General features: G+C 39.9%; 3 protein-coding genes across 3 annotated transcripts; 1 reads left to right on the forward strand and 2 right to left on the reverse strand.

The window, feature by feature from the left end:
* Positions 1 to 411: 411 nt before the first annotated feature.
* bloc1s3 (biogenesis of lysosomal organelles complex-1, subunit 3) lies at positions 412 to 2,096 on the reverse strand. Its single transcript, XM_027156719.2, has 2 exons — positions 1,947 to 2,096; positions 412 to 1,536 (listed from the first exon to the last, which is right to left on the reverse strand). The coding sequence occupies exon 2, from the start codon at positions 1,530 to 1,532 to the stop codon at positions 996 to 998; it is 537 nt and encodes a 178-aa protein (XP_027012520.1). The 5' UTR covers positions 1,533 to 1,536; positions 1,947 to 2,096; the 3' UTR covers positions 412 to 995.
* Positions 2,097 to 3,302: 1,206 nt separating this feature from the next.
* On the reverse strand, positions 3,303 to 5,182 carry LOC113649075 (zona pellucida sperm-binding protein 4-like). The gene is made up of 8 exons (XM_027156677.2): positions 4,853 to 5,182; positions 4,591 to 4,778; positions 4,408 to 4,505; positions 4,178 to 4,335; positions 3,911 to 4,103; positions 3,690 to 3,837; positions 3,535 to 3,610; positions 3,303 to 3,436 (listed from the first exon to the last, which is right to left on the reverse strand). The coding sequence occupies exons 1-8, from the start codon at positions 5,130 to 5,132 to the stop codon at positions 3,336 to 3,338; spliced, it is 1,242 nt and encodes a 413-aa protein (XP_027012478.2). The 5' UTR covers positions 5,133 to 5,182; the 3' UTR covers positions 3,303 to 3,335.
* A 6,241-nt stretch (positions 5,183 to 11,423) lies between these two features.
* On the forward strand, positions 11,424 to 13,272 carry LOC113649096 (zona pellucida sperm-binding protein 4-like). Its single transcript, XM_027156706.1, has 8 exons — positions 11,424 to 11,733; positions 11,810 to 11,997; positions 12,084 to 12,181; positions 12,254 to 12,411; positions 12,486 to 12,678; positions 12,752 to 12,899; positions 12,979 to 13,054; positions 13,139 to 13,272. The coding sequence occupies exons 1-8, from the start codon at positions 11,454 to 11,456 to the stop codon at positions 13,237 to 13,239; spliced, it is 1,242 nt and encodes a 413-aa protein (XP_027012507.1). The 5' UTR covers positions 11,424 to 11,453; the 3' UTR covers positions 13,240 to 13,272.
* The last annotated feature ends 426 nt before the right edge of the window (positions 13,273 to 13,698 follow it).

A 13,698-nucleotide genomic window follows, 5' to 3' on the forward strand; every position in this document is an offset into this window, starting at 1 on the left:
TCACGTGGCAGCAGCACACTCTATAAACTCCTACAGATTCAGATGAAGAAGTCTGATGTCTGGGACTGTAACCGTGACGTGGTTGTTGGTTTGAATATTTCACTATCTGCTGATCTGCTCCGGGGATTTTCACAAAAAAGACTCTAGAGTTTACACAGAATCATGAAAGAAATAAAAAGCCTCCTGTGTGTGAACTGTAAGTGTATTTATTTGTGTTTCTGGTCATAAACAGTTGACAATTATTCTTCCATATGCTAAATGTGTTAAAACGTCCTTCCGGTTGCTTTAGACTGAACTTCTGCATTAAGCTGTTTATTATATTTCTCTTAAAGAAGAGGAAGCAGCATGAGGATGTTGTGTAATGGAGGTTCAGTGTGTCTTTGTTTAAAAGCAGTAGGGTTTTCACACACACACACACACACACACACACACACACACACACACACACACACACACACACACACACACACACACACACACACACACAAACACAGTTTACTGGACCATCATTATTTTATGTATAATTCATAGACACAAGAAACAACACCCACTTGATCACATGACAATGATTCAGAGATCTGTGATATTCTTATGTGAAATATACACAATCATACAGAATAAAGTACAGACAAACAATTTTATTTCCATTAACACTAGGTTGTGGGTTTGATTCCCAGAACGTCCGGGAAGCAGAAAGACACCAGTTTAACACACTGTTCTATCAATGCTGAGGTTTAAACCCACAGCTGTACGGCCACAGGGTCTCGGTCAAAGCTGGGCTTTAAACACTGTGGTGCAGGTTTACAGACAGAACTTGGATTTAAACACAGTTTGGGATTTAAACCCATAACCTCCAGGCTGATCCCTGTCTGTCAGTCCTGAGAAGCTTTACATTGTCTGACTCTCCATCAAAGATTTATGAACTCACATCCTCATGGGTTCTGGTGTAACAGTCCCCAGACTCTCATGGAGAACGAGTGCTAGCATGATTTAGTTTAACGAGTAGCGGAGCAGGGCATCGTGGGTGCTGAAGCTGTCGTCATAGCGATGTCAGGCAGCAAGCGACAGCTAGTGATGATATCAATCTTGTCACACACGGCTTGGAGATCGTCCATGGTGACGCGGACGGTGTGTGAGGTAGCGATGATGACACCCTGTGAGTGACTCAGGTGTGCCGTGGCTGCTTTGATGTCTCTCGTGGCTCCGTGATAAACCTGTCTCACGCTCTGACTCATGTCAGCACACAGACGCACGTTGCTCTCCTGCAGTTTCTGCTGCAGAAGCGAGTTGACATGGCTGCTGTGTGTGGGCGTGGTCGGGCTCTGCTGAGTGATGGACACGTCGTCATGGCGATCGACAGTGAGAGGCGGTAAGTGATGATGGAACACGGAGGCTTTTGTTTCCTCATCTTCGCTTTCCGTCTCTGAGGCTTCACCCGGAACCGTGAGTCCAGGCGTCGCGTACATCTCCTCATCCGAGTCTGACTCAGACGCCTCTCCTTCCACCACAATCTGGGACTTCCTGTCGGCCATGACGCTGAAACATAACAATGATCACAGCTGATTGACTGATTGTCCGATCTCTCAGATTAAAGGGAAAAAAATCTAATATTTTTGTAAACAAACAAACAAAAACACATTTATCTGTCAGTGTGGTATTTAACAAATTTTTATTTAAGTTTCTAGGTCTGTGTTTTAAAATTCTCTAAAAAAAAAAATAGTAATCATTAAATGAGATTTCGGTAAAATTTGTTAACAATGTAAAAAAATAATTTAAACAATTATTAAAAAAAACTTCATCTCACACTTTCATGTAGAAATAACATTTCAGTACTGTACTGAGTTTACACTTAATGTAACAACTGCTGAATGATTCATATATAGAGATATAAATATAGATATAAATATAAACATGTATATGGCCATAAATCTTGTACGTTTACTTACATTCACGTTTCCGGAGCTGCAACGTTGAACACGTGGTTTATGTCATATGACAAGATACGCGTGAAGCCAGCTACAAACATCAAGTCACGTGACTTTGTGGGTAAAACTAAAAGTCGCCACTCGCCAAATTAAAAGATCAGCTGTCTGCAGTTTTAACCCTTTGTGTGTGTAGTGAATCTCTCATGTAATGCTTTACAACTCCTCAGAATACACAACGCACTGATTGGACAATTTCACACTTCAAATATTTGTGTATGAAGTGAAACTGGAATTTTTCATCTATTTAATTTAACAATTCCAAGTGTTTATTTACAGTTAATCAATACCAGCCTCATTACAGTGATGAACACATCATTATTCATTCTGTGCTTTAACAGTTTGAGTTCAGGGTTTTTAGCATCCTGATACAAAAGATAGCCACAATATTAACTCTAGAACAGACTTAAAATCTCCAGATAACATTGTATTAGACAAACAGCTTAAAAGAAAAACCCAGCGGTCACATGCAAGATTTACTTTTCTTTTTGTTCATTGACAAAATATTAACATTTCTATTTTTCAAAACATTTTACTAAACCTCTTGCACAGTTCTGTAGACACTCAGGGCTTTAAGGATTTGTAGTGTTTCATCAGTATTTGTTTCTGCCTATAGCTTACTGGGGCAATATATATTCATAGAAAAGTTACCAAAAAAAAAATCCTTATCCTAATTTTTTTTTTTTTTTACTATTTATCAGGCCTGCAGCACAAAAAAAAAAAAAAAGTTCATACTGATAATGAGTCTAATTTGTCAGACCAGTGAACACAATCATACTGGTAATAATGGTTAAAGCAGCAGTAAAGCTGTCAAAATAAAAAAACAATGACAATCACACAGAAAATAATGCCTGGATTTGAGCAATGGGGCAGAGCATGTTCTGTTCTACAGTGAGAGTCACAATACTGGCTCAGATGAAATTGGTGTTTATTACAGTGGGGGGGGGGGGATAATTATTTAATCCGCTGCTGAAATTTGTAAGTTTAATCCTTTACAATGACATGAACAATCCATACTTTGGGACAGGTTATTTTAACACAGAATTATAATAAATCAACAAAAAAAAAGTTAGAAATTAATTTGACTGGGTAATCAAAACATGATTTAATGCTGTGAGGTGACTGAAGGAAATGCATGGCACTTGACAGCTCTAACCATGTAAGGTGAAAGCAACACCAAGGACATGGTGCAAGCTTAGACCTGAAAGAGCAGAGAAAATAAACCAAGTGACAATGACTAAAGCAATGAGAACCCCCCCCCCAATCATAAACCCTTATCCAGAAGCAGCACAACTTGCACACTAAATGAACCAAAGACAGTTTGAAAGGCAAATGCTTTTATTTTGCACAGCTTTAAAACAAAGGAGAGGAATTTTGAGTAAAGATCACCCCTCCACTAGACACTACTCCTGATAAGCGAGAAGCACCTTCTTCCACTGCAGAAACATCTCTTCCTAAAAAAAAAAAAAAAAAAAAGGGGGAAAAAAAAGCCACAGCTCAATAAGCTATTCAGTCAGGAGAAGCAGCAAACAGCAATAAGGGGTCTACTCACTTGTTCTGGTGCACATTGGTTCACAGGAGTCCAGCACACTCGGAAGACACACAGCTGTACTGCAGTGGATGTAGAGCTGAGGGAAAGGAAAAGAACCTAAACAAAAAGAACCCACACCATGCAAAAGCATGTAGAACAGAAGAACAAGCATTTACCGTCTCTTGCAAGGGAGCCATAGAGGTCTTGTCCACAAACGTGAACATCTTCAGGACAAAGCGTCTGTAGTGGGTAGGGTATGCAAGTCCAGACGTTCCACTAACTGGGATCAGCTTGGTCAAATAGCGGTCATCCTTGTAGGGACACCTTGGGGATACATAAGGGCATCACTTCCTGTTCAATATAGACAGTGGGCTACAAACAAAACCCAGAAGCTTACCCAGTCACCAGAAGGTCCCACTGGGGAAGACTGTAGGGGTTAGGGGAAGAAGTCGCCCAGCAGTTGCCCAAGCTCAGGACAATGTTTGGATCGGTTCTTCCAACAATGCGCACTTCGACGTACACCGGTTCCCTCAGAACCTTGGTCACAGGGTAGTCACTAGCACTATAGTAAGAGTTATAGGCTATTTGTTCTGTTGGGAGAGAGGAGAAGTCAGCATCTGTTGAAGCCACTGAAACTGCATTTCAATATCCAGACAGCGCTCACCTTCTACACAACCCTTTGAGAGACAGAGCCCTTTTCCTAGTCTTAGTTCTACTTGGAGTGGTCCAGAAGCAACGATGGGCAGAGGATCAACATTAGCTGAAGGCTCAATAGACAAAGCAGCCAAGCCAACACCTGAATATTTACACTGGAAGTAAAGCCTACAAAAAGGAAATGGCAGGTTAGTAAAACCCCTTAATTAATCCCACAACCAGGAGTTTTCGATCACTTACTCATAAGTAGTGTCTCTTGTGATTGAGCCTCGGGGTCCAATTCCAACTTCATAGGAAGAAACCATCCTGTTTTCATAGACCACATAACCACCTTTCACCTAGACAGGAGAAAAGTAGAGAGCACAATAAACAGCTACCTGAAATGAACAACGCAGTTAGGGGAAGAAAAATAGTGACACAAACCATCATGGTTGTCCCACAAGCAGTCACAGCAAACTGGTAAATAGCAAAGGCTGCATTGGAGTCAACGGGACTACAGGGTCCACTGTTTCCTCCCAACAGGCTGATGGACTCCAGGCTTATCCTGGGACGGGTTGTATCTCTGGCTGCCACCAGCACAAACTGGCCATCAATGGTACACTGGACAGTCACTGGGAAAACAAAAAGAAAGGAATCAGTTTCATGTTAAACCCCAATCAAGAGTCAAGCAGGATTTCACACTTACCAGTTTTCCCATAATAGCAGTGTTGACCATCAAAACAGCAGTTTATGGCATTACACCGAGTAGCCACGATGCCAGGTTCTCCACAAGGAATTCTTTCATAGTCTTGCACTTGGCATTTCTGAACCTGGCCAGGTGTATGTGGCAGCACAGTAGGCATCCCAGGAAGCTGAGGATCCTGAGAGAGCTTTTTCACATTTGGTGGGGCTGCAGGAACACTGCTCACAGCACTGAAGGCAAGAAAAAGCCCCACAAATGCCAAACTTACCCCTGTAGTCACCATTGTTCCCAAACTGCATACACCAATGTTTAACTAGTCAGCAACTTCTGTCTTTTATTGTGTCCTCAGTCCTAATTGTATCTGGAGTCTCCTCCTACTCAACTAGTCAGTAATAGTGTTCCAGCCGTGTGTCGTCATTAACTGCCTTTAACACCACCTTCATGATTTGTTGGTCATTTTGAGGGGCGTTTTAAACAGGTATTTGTTCACTTCTATTGGTTAAGTTAATTATATGTGAGAGTTTTGTAATGTTAAAAATCTGAGGCTGGGCAGCTAATTAACACAAGAAACTCCCATCATTTTAATTCATGCATTTAAAGTGTCTCTACATTTTGTTTAAACAAGTAGGATAAAACCATTCTTGTTAAATGGTGCATAAGCTGAACATGAAATTTTCTCATTAACCACATGAACCTCATATATATATTTTTTGTAATGTTATGTTAAAGTCTTTCGGTTTTAAAATCATATATATATATACACACACACATTATTTTTAATTTATTTTTTAAGTAATATTAGTAGTATTTATTGTGAATATCTTGTTGTACCGCAGTGTACTTTTATTTTGACAGAGCTTTCTTTCCTTGTCGTGTATAAGTGTCGCTTCAGTCACATTCACAAAAAATAAAAAATAAAAGTTGTCCTAAAGTTAGACACTATAACACTATATTTTATATTATATATTATATATACAAGGCTGCCAACTCTCACGCATTCAGCGCAAGACTCACGCAATTGACCCGATTCTCACGCCACACCCCCATACACTCACGCCACACCCCCATACACTCACGCCACACCCCCATACACTCACGCCACACCCCCATACACTCACGCCACACCCCATACACTCACGCCACACCCCCATACACTCACGCCACACCCCATATTCTCACGCCACACCCCATATTCTCACGCCACACCCCCATATTCTCACGCCACACCCCCATATTCTCACGCAGAATCGTGCAGCAGCAAGGAAAAAAATCTTGATCTCATGATCTCCCAAACCAACGCACAGAGAGACCAGACAGACAGCGTAGTGAGTTTTTTGTGACAATTGAGAGGGAAATACACAATTTATTCCCATAAACCGTGTAGTCAGATGTTCTCCCTCCCATCTGCACCGTGTGAACGCAGGCAGGTCAGTGAGTTACAGGGCGCTCCGTGTCTCCGTCCGGTTTAGACTAATAACTAATAGGCCGATGTGTTATATAGTTTATATAGAATTAAGTTAGCATTAGCAGAGTTGTTTTTTTTGCAGCACTGAGCAGCTATTTTACATAACATTATCATAAAAAACAGTACAAAAGCATTTCCAGATGACAAATATCTGGACATGCCTTGTAGTTAATGTTAATTATTGTTTTCTAAGAACAGAATGTCAAGTCAATGACATCCCATAATAAAATGATTTTATTTATATCAATCACAACTCATCAATCATGTCCAGATATCTGACTGGTGGTGGTGTCAGTATGGTGTCAGTGCGGTGTCAGTGTGTTGTCAGTATGGTGTCAGTGTGGTGTCAGTATGTTGTCAGTGTGGTGTCAGTATGTTGTCAGTGTGGTGTCAGTGTGGTGTCAGTATGGTGTCAGTGTGGTGTCAGTATGTTGTCAGTATGGTGTCAGTGTGGTGTCAGTATGTTGTCAGTGTGGTGTCAGTGTGGTGTCAGTGTGGTGTCAGTATGTTGTCAGTATGGTGTCAGTGTGGTGTCAGTGTGTTGTCAGTGTGTTGTCAGTATGTTGTCAGTGTGGTGTCAGTATGGTGTCAGTGTGATGTCAGTGTGTTGTCAGTGTGGTGTCAGTATGGTGTCAGCGTGGTGTGTGTCAGTATGGTGTCAGTGTGGTGTCAGTATGGTGTCAGTGTGTTGTCAGTATGGTGTCAGTGTGGTGTCAGTGTGGTGTCAGTGTGGTGTCAGTATGGTGTCAGCGTGGTGTGTGTCAGTGTGGTGTCAGTGTGTTGTCAGTATGGTGTCAGTGTGGTGTCAGTATGGTGTCAGTGTGTTGTCAGTATGGTGTCAGTGTGGTGTCAGTGTGGTGTCAGTGTGGTGTCAGCATGGTGTGTGTCAGTATGGTGTCAGTATGGTGTCAGTGTGTTGTCAGTATGGTGTCAGTGTGGTGTCAGTATGGTGTCAGTAATTAGTGATTAGGCTGTGATCAGTGATTAAGGCTGCAAAATCAGCCACCAGCACTTACAATAAAGCACATGTTAATCTGTGAACATGTTAATCACGTGTTAATCTGTGAACATGTTAATCACGTGTTAATCTATGAACATGTTAATCACATGTTAATCCTATTTCTGTAAAATGTTTGTGAAAATTAAATGTAATGTAAATCTCCCAAGAAATTCTGTACAGATACCAAATACTTTGACAAACAATATATACTTAATACACTTCTGCTAATGCAAGGATTTTGTGTTTGTGCTTTTAACAATTCACATGTGGTGTTGGTCTATGGTCCATGTTGATCTCTGATTCTCTTTTCCATATCAGTCCTTCTCTGTCCTCTGATCCTGGTCTACTCTATCAGTCCTTGGCCTTGACCTTTGTCCCACACAGATCCTCTGCCCCTGATCCTGTGTTGGCTCCTGCTCACTGCTGCTGAGGATGCTCCATATGGAGCCTGAAGATACACAGGATTACTGTAGATGGATGTTACCGTGTAGAGAACATGGGGTTAGCTTTTCCATCAGTGAACAGTTGATAACTTCAACAAGACAGTTATAAACCCTCCTGCCCCAAGGGTACTACATCATGGCTAGCTTCATAATCCCATTCTTATGTGTTTATAGGGATTTATAATCCCACTTTCAGTGTTTATAATGATTTTTAATCCCACTTTCAGTGTTTATATGGATTTATAATCCCACTTTTAATGTTTATAATGATTTATAATCCCACTCTCTGGTGTCACCCAGATGAGGATGAGGTTCCCTTTTCAGTCTGGTTCATCTCAAGGTTTCTTCCTCATGTTGTCTCAACACCACTGACTCTCTCATTTGGGTTAAATGTAAATCTAATGTCCTTTCTAAAAATTCTATAAAATCAATATGGAATCGATCTGGATTTGATTTGTCTCTTGTTGTATTCCCCCATGTTTCTCTGAGGCCTTGACCTTGACCTTCAGTGCTCCTGTGGTTCCTCTGACAATTTTTCTTTGGAATCTTTCACATGCATAAGTAAAACTTTACCAGTTTTCATTCTCAAAACTATCCCCATTTTTCTACCTACACATTGACCTGATAATCTCTGTTTTTGTTGTAGAACTTTCTGCGTGACCAAAATAACTCCAGGTTCATCAGCTTGGTGTTCTGTAGTCTAAACATGAGGTGGATAATTCTGCAGTCAGCTTGTGCTCTGAGGTGAACGTGTGAAGGACATGATCTAGACCATAGAGATGAGACCCAAGGCAAAGAAAAACACAGAAAAACATGACAAGGACAAAACCATGACATGAGGAGCAGATGTGTGCACTGACCTTCTCAATGAACTTATAAATAGAGTTTAAATAATTGTTTAATGTTTTAAATCACAGGAATATAAAGAATAACCTCACATTATTTAAACCTTTTGGTACTGTATGTTTTCATCACCTTTCCATGATTAAAAGCAGCCTATATTTAATTTTCTATCCATTTCTTTAACTTCTGGACTAAAGTTTTTTTTTTTATTTTTTTACAGTATTAAATTCCTATCACATTCGTTTAATAAATCTAAAGAATCGATTGTTTAAAACAAAACAAAATACTGCTCGATGGAATGAAGGTGCAGAATAACCAAATTATTAATAGAGTTAGAGCTAAAATGTCTTATTTATATATATTTAATAAAGCTGTGTGTAGTTCGAATTGTACTAAATATTTCTTCTGGATTTTACAGAAATGCTGATGTTTGTACACATGTTGGTGACACCAGCCACCTGTTGGTTACTAGGTGTGTGCACGGCTGATTCACACATTTATATATTCAATTTGCACATTTTTGCACTGTACACACAACTGTCTATATTATATATGTGTTGATGTCTTCAATGCCATTCTGTTTACACTGTGGAGCTTCTGTACTACAACAAATTCCTCGTATGTGAAAACATACTTGGCAATAAAGATCTGAGTCTGATTATCATCTGGTGATGCTAATTTTTTATTTAATTTTTTCTTTTTAAAAAAGCTAAAATGATGAAGAAACTGCAAAGCAAAAGACTTTCTCTGAACTTTGAATCAATTGCAATAAAATACAGATATATTATTTATTTCATGTGTATGAGTGAAACCGAAATACACAAACTATTTAAACTCGATATCCATTCATATATAATCTGAAGCTGATGTAAAGATTGATGTCAGATGTTCTATGACTAAAGCAGTTTGTGTCCTGTGATAAACACAGCTCAATGTTCATAATGTTGGTTGTGATCTACCTGCTCCATGGTGAGGTTTTTACTGAGCTGAAAAATCCATAAACACGTGGCCCGGGTGTAATAAAGAACACAACACGCCGGAAGCAACGATGCTTTTCTCAAATTGGGGTTTAATCTGACTGCTGTTTGTAAGAAGAAAAAGAATACAGCGGTCCATGGAAGCAAATTTGAGCAAAACCAAAAGTCTAATTTAAGCAATTTTACAAGAAGAATCTAGTGTGAAATTGGAGATGACAAGGTTGAATCTCACTTAAATCAAACCAGAACACATCTCAGAAGGCCATATTCTAACAAAAAAATACTATTAATAACTATTAATATAACTATTAATTTTGATACTTAAGTCAGGTTAAACAAAAACACATACTTAAAACATTCTAGCAAATTCTACTAGCTAATACGTAATTAAACCTTTTACATATTAAAATAATGAAGTACACAGACAAGAGCATAGTAGGAAAACCCCAGCCTGGCCTCCATCTTCTAAAAACATCACCCATAGTACACACAGTTCCGCAGTGTTCCTTTATTCTAGTAGACGTTGGTGTTTCTCGTGCATGCATACTTCTACACACACACACACACACACACACACAAACACACACAAACACACACACAATCTTTAGTCCTCCTCAGATAAGCTGAAGCACAGTTTAATAATTAAGACATACTAATATGGTACTGGTGTGAATTGTTCACAATAAAAAGTATGTCATGGTTAAAACAACATTAAAGCCAATTTGTTATAAAACACACAGTGGAACACAGTTTGGATGGATTTGTGGTGAAAATGTCCTTAGCTCTTTTGGAGGCATATTCAGATTGGGTGAGAGGACCTATTCTTGGACAGAATGCCTAGTTTGGCCAGAACATCTATGAGGACCTTAAACTTCACACTAAAATCCCTGATTACTGTTGGGAGAACCCTCTGCTTTCACACTGAATAAAAGAACCTCGTCTTGGCCTCATCACTTGGGCAAAAGGAACTAAGGAAAAAACCCAATTACTTTGAGAGAAATCTATAAATAAACCAAACAAATAAACCAGCCATTTCACTGAACCCTTCATAAACACAAAGGTGCCAATCCTTTAGACTTAAATACATGTTTACTAACAGTGACCTGCTTTAAATATGAGAACATTAATAATAGAATAAATATACATCTGAAAAGCTGCTTTGAGACAATGTGAATTGTTAAAAGCACAATACAAATATACTGTAAGGATTTTTTTTTATTGAACTCTGTAAACTATATATAATATATAATATAGAGTGTTAGAGAGTCTAACTTTAGGGCAACTTTTATTTTTGTTTTTTGTCAATGTGACTGAAGCGACACTTATACACGACAAGGAAAGAAAGGTCTGTCAAAATAAAAGTACCCTGCGGTACAAGAAGATATTCACAGTAAATACTACTAATATTACTTTATATATATGTATCTTAAGATTTTAAACTCAAAATGCTTTTAACATACCATTACAAAAAAATTAAATATGAGATGTTCATGTGGTTAATGATATAATTTCATGTTCAGCTTATGCAACATTTAACAATAGTCATTTTATGCTACTTGTTTAGACAAAATTTAAATGCATATTAAAAATGATGGGAGTTAAGTAGCTGACCAGCCTCAGATTGTTAACATTACAAAACTCTCACATATAATTAACTTGACCAATAGAAGTGAACAAATATCTGTTTAAAACACCCCTCAAAATGACCAACAAATCATGAAGGCGGTGATTAAGGCAGTTAATAACAACACACGGCTGGAACACTATTACTGACTAGTTGAGTAGGAGGAGACTCCAGATACAATTAGGACTGAGGACACAATAAAAGACAGAAGTTGCTGACTAGTTAAACATAGGTGTATGCAGTTTGGGCACAATGGTGACTATAGGGGTAAGTTTGGCATTTGTGGGGCTTTTTCTTGCCTTCAGTGCTGTGAGCAGTGTTCCTGCAGCCCCACCAAATGTGAAAAAGCTCTCTCAGGATCCTCACCTTCCTGGGATGCCTACTGTGCTGCCACATACACCTGGCCAGGTTCAGAAATGCCAAGTGCAAGACTATGAAAGAATTCCTTGTGGAGAACCTGGCATCGTAGCTACTCGGTGTAATGCCATAAACTGCTGTTTTGATGGTCAACACTGCTATTATGGGAAAACTGGTAAGTTTGAAATCCTGCTTGACTCGTGATTGGGGTTTAACATGAAACTGATTCCTTTCTATTTTGGTGTTCCCAGTGACTGTCCAGTGTACCATTGATGGCCAGTTTGTGCTGGTGGCAGCCAGAGATACAACCCGTCCCAGGATAAGCCTGGAGTCCATCAGCCTGTTGGGAGGAAACAGTGGACCCTGTAGTCCTGTTGACTCCAATGCAGCCTTTGCTATTTACCAGTTTGCTGTGACTGCTTGTGGGACAACCATGATGGTTTGTCACTTTATTTTTCTTCCCCTAACTATGTTGTTCATTTCAGGTAGCTGTTTATTGTGCTCTGTACTTTTTCTCCTGTCTAGGTGAAAGGTGGTTATGTGGTCTATGAAAACAGGATGGTTTCTTCCTATGAAGTTGGAATTGGACCCCGAGGCTCAATCACAAGAGACACTACTTATGAGTAAGTGATCGAAAACTCCTGGTTGTGGGATTAATTAAGGGGTTTTACTAACCTGCTATGTCCTTTTTGTAGGCTTTATTTCCAGTGTAAATATTCAGGTGTTGGCTTGGCTGCTTTGTCTATTGAGCCTTCAGCTAATGTTGATCCTCTGCCCATCGTTGCTTCTGGACCACTCCAAGTAGAACTAAGACTAGGAAAAGGGCTCTGTCTCTCAAAGGGTTGTGTGGAAGGTGAGTGCTGTCTGGATATTAAAATGCAGTTTCAGTGGCTTCAACAGATGCTGACTTCTCCTCTCTCCCAACAGAACAAATAGCCTATAACTCTTACTATAGTGCTAGTGACTACCCTGTGACCAAGGTTCTGAGGGAACCGGTGTACGTCGAAGTGCGCATTGTTGGAAGAACCGATCCAAACATTGTCCTGAGCTTGGGCAACTGCTGGGCGACTTCTTCCCCTAACCCCTACAGTCTTCCCCAGTGGGACCTTCTGGTGACCGGGTAAGCTTCCGGGTTTTGTTTGTAGCCCAATGTCTATATTGAACAGGAAGTGATGCCCTTATGTATCCCCAAGGTGTCCCTACAAGGATGACCGCTATTTGACCAAGCTGATCCCAGTTAGTGGAACGTCTGGACTTGCATACCCTACCCATTACAGACGCTTTGTCGTGAAGATGTTCACGTTTGTGGACAAGACCTCTATGGCTCCCTTGCAAGAGACGGTAAATGCTCGTTCTTCTGTTCTACATGCTTCTGCATGGTGTGGGTTCTTTTTGATTAGTTTCCCTTCCTTTCCCTCAGCTCTACATCCACTGCAGTACAGCTGTGTGTCTTCCGAGTGTGCTGGACTCCTGTGAGCCAATGTGCACCAGAACAAGTGAGTAGACCCCTTATTGCTGTTTGCTGCTTCTCCTGACAGAATAGCTTATTGAGCTGTGGCTTTTTCCCCCTCCATTTTTAGGAAGAGATGTTTCTGCAGTGGAAGAAGGTGCTTCTCGCTTATCAGGAGTAGTGTCTAGTGGAGGCGTGATCTTTACTCAAAATTCCTCTCCTTTGTTTTAAAGCTGTGCAAAATAAATGCATTTGCCTTTCAAACTGTCTTTGGTTCATTTAGTGTGCAAGTTGTGCTGCTTCTGGATAAGGGTTTATGATTGGGGGTTCTTGCAGTGACTTGATAGTGATTGTCCCATGGTTTAGCTTGTCTAAGCTTGCACCATGTCCTTGGTGTTGCTTTCACCTTACATGGCTTCAGGGCTGTCAAGTGCCATGCATTTCCTTCAGTCACCTCACAGTACTAAATCATGTTTTGATTACCCAGTCAAATTAATTTCTAACGTATTTTTGTTAATTCAGTCTGATAAATCTGCCACAAAATATGGTCTGTTAATTTTGTTGTAAATGATTAAACTTACAAAATTAGCAGGGGACTAAATTTTTCTTCCACTGTAATAACTCATTCCATCTGAGCCAGTATTGCAACACTCTACATCCATCTCACTGTAGAACAGAACATAATCTGTC

Source organism: Tachysurus fulvidraco, chromosome 11 (genome assembly GCF_022655615.1).
Source record: "Tachysurus fulvidraco isolate hzauxx_2018 chromosome 11, HZAU_PFXX_2.0, whole genome shotgun sequence".
In the NCBI taxonomy this organism is placed as follows: domain Eukaryota; kingdom Metazoa; phylum Chordata; class Actinopteri; order Siluriformes; family Bagridae; genus Tachysurus; species Tachysurus fulvidraco.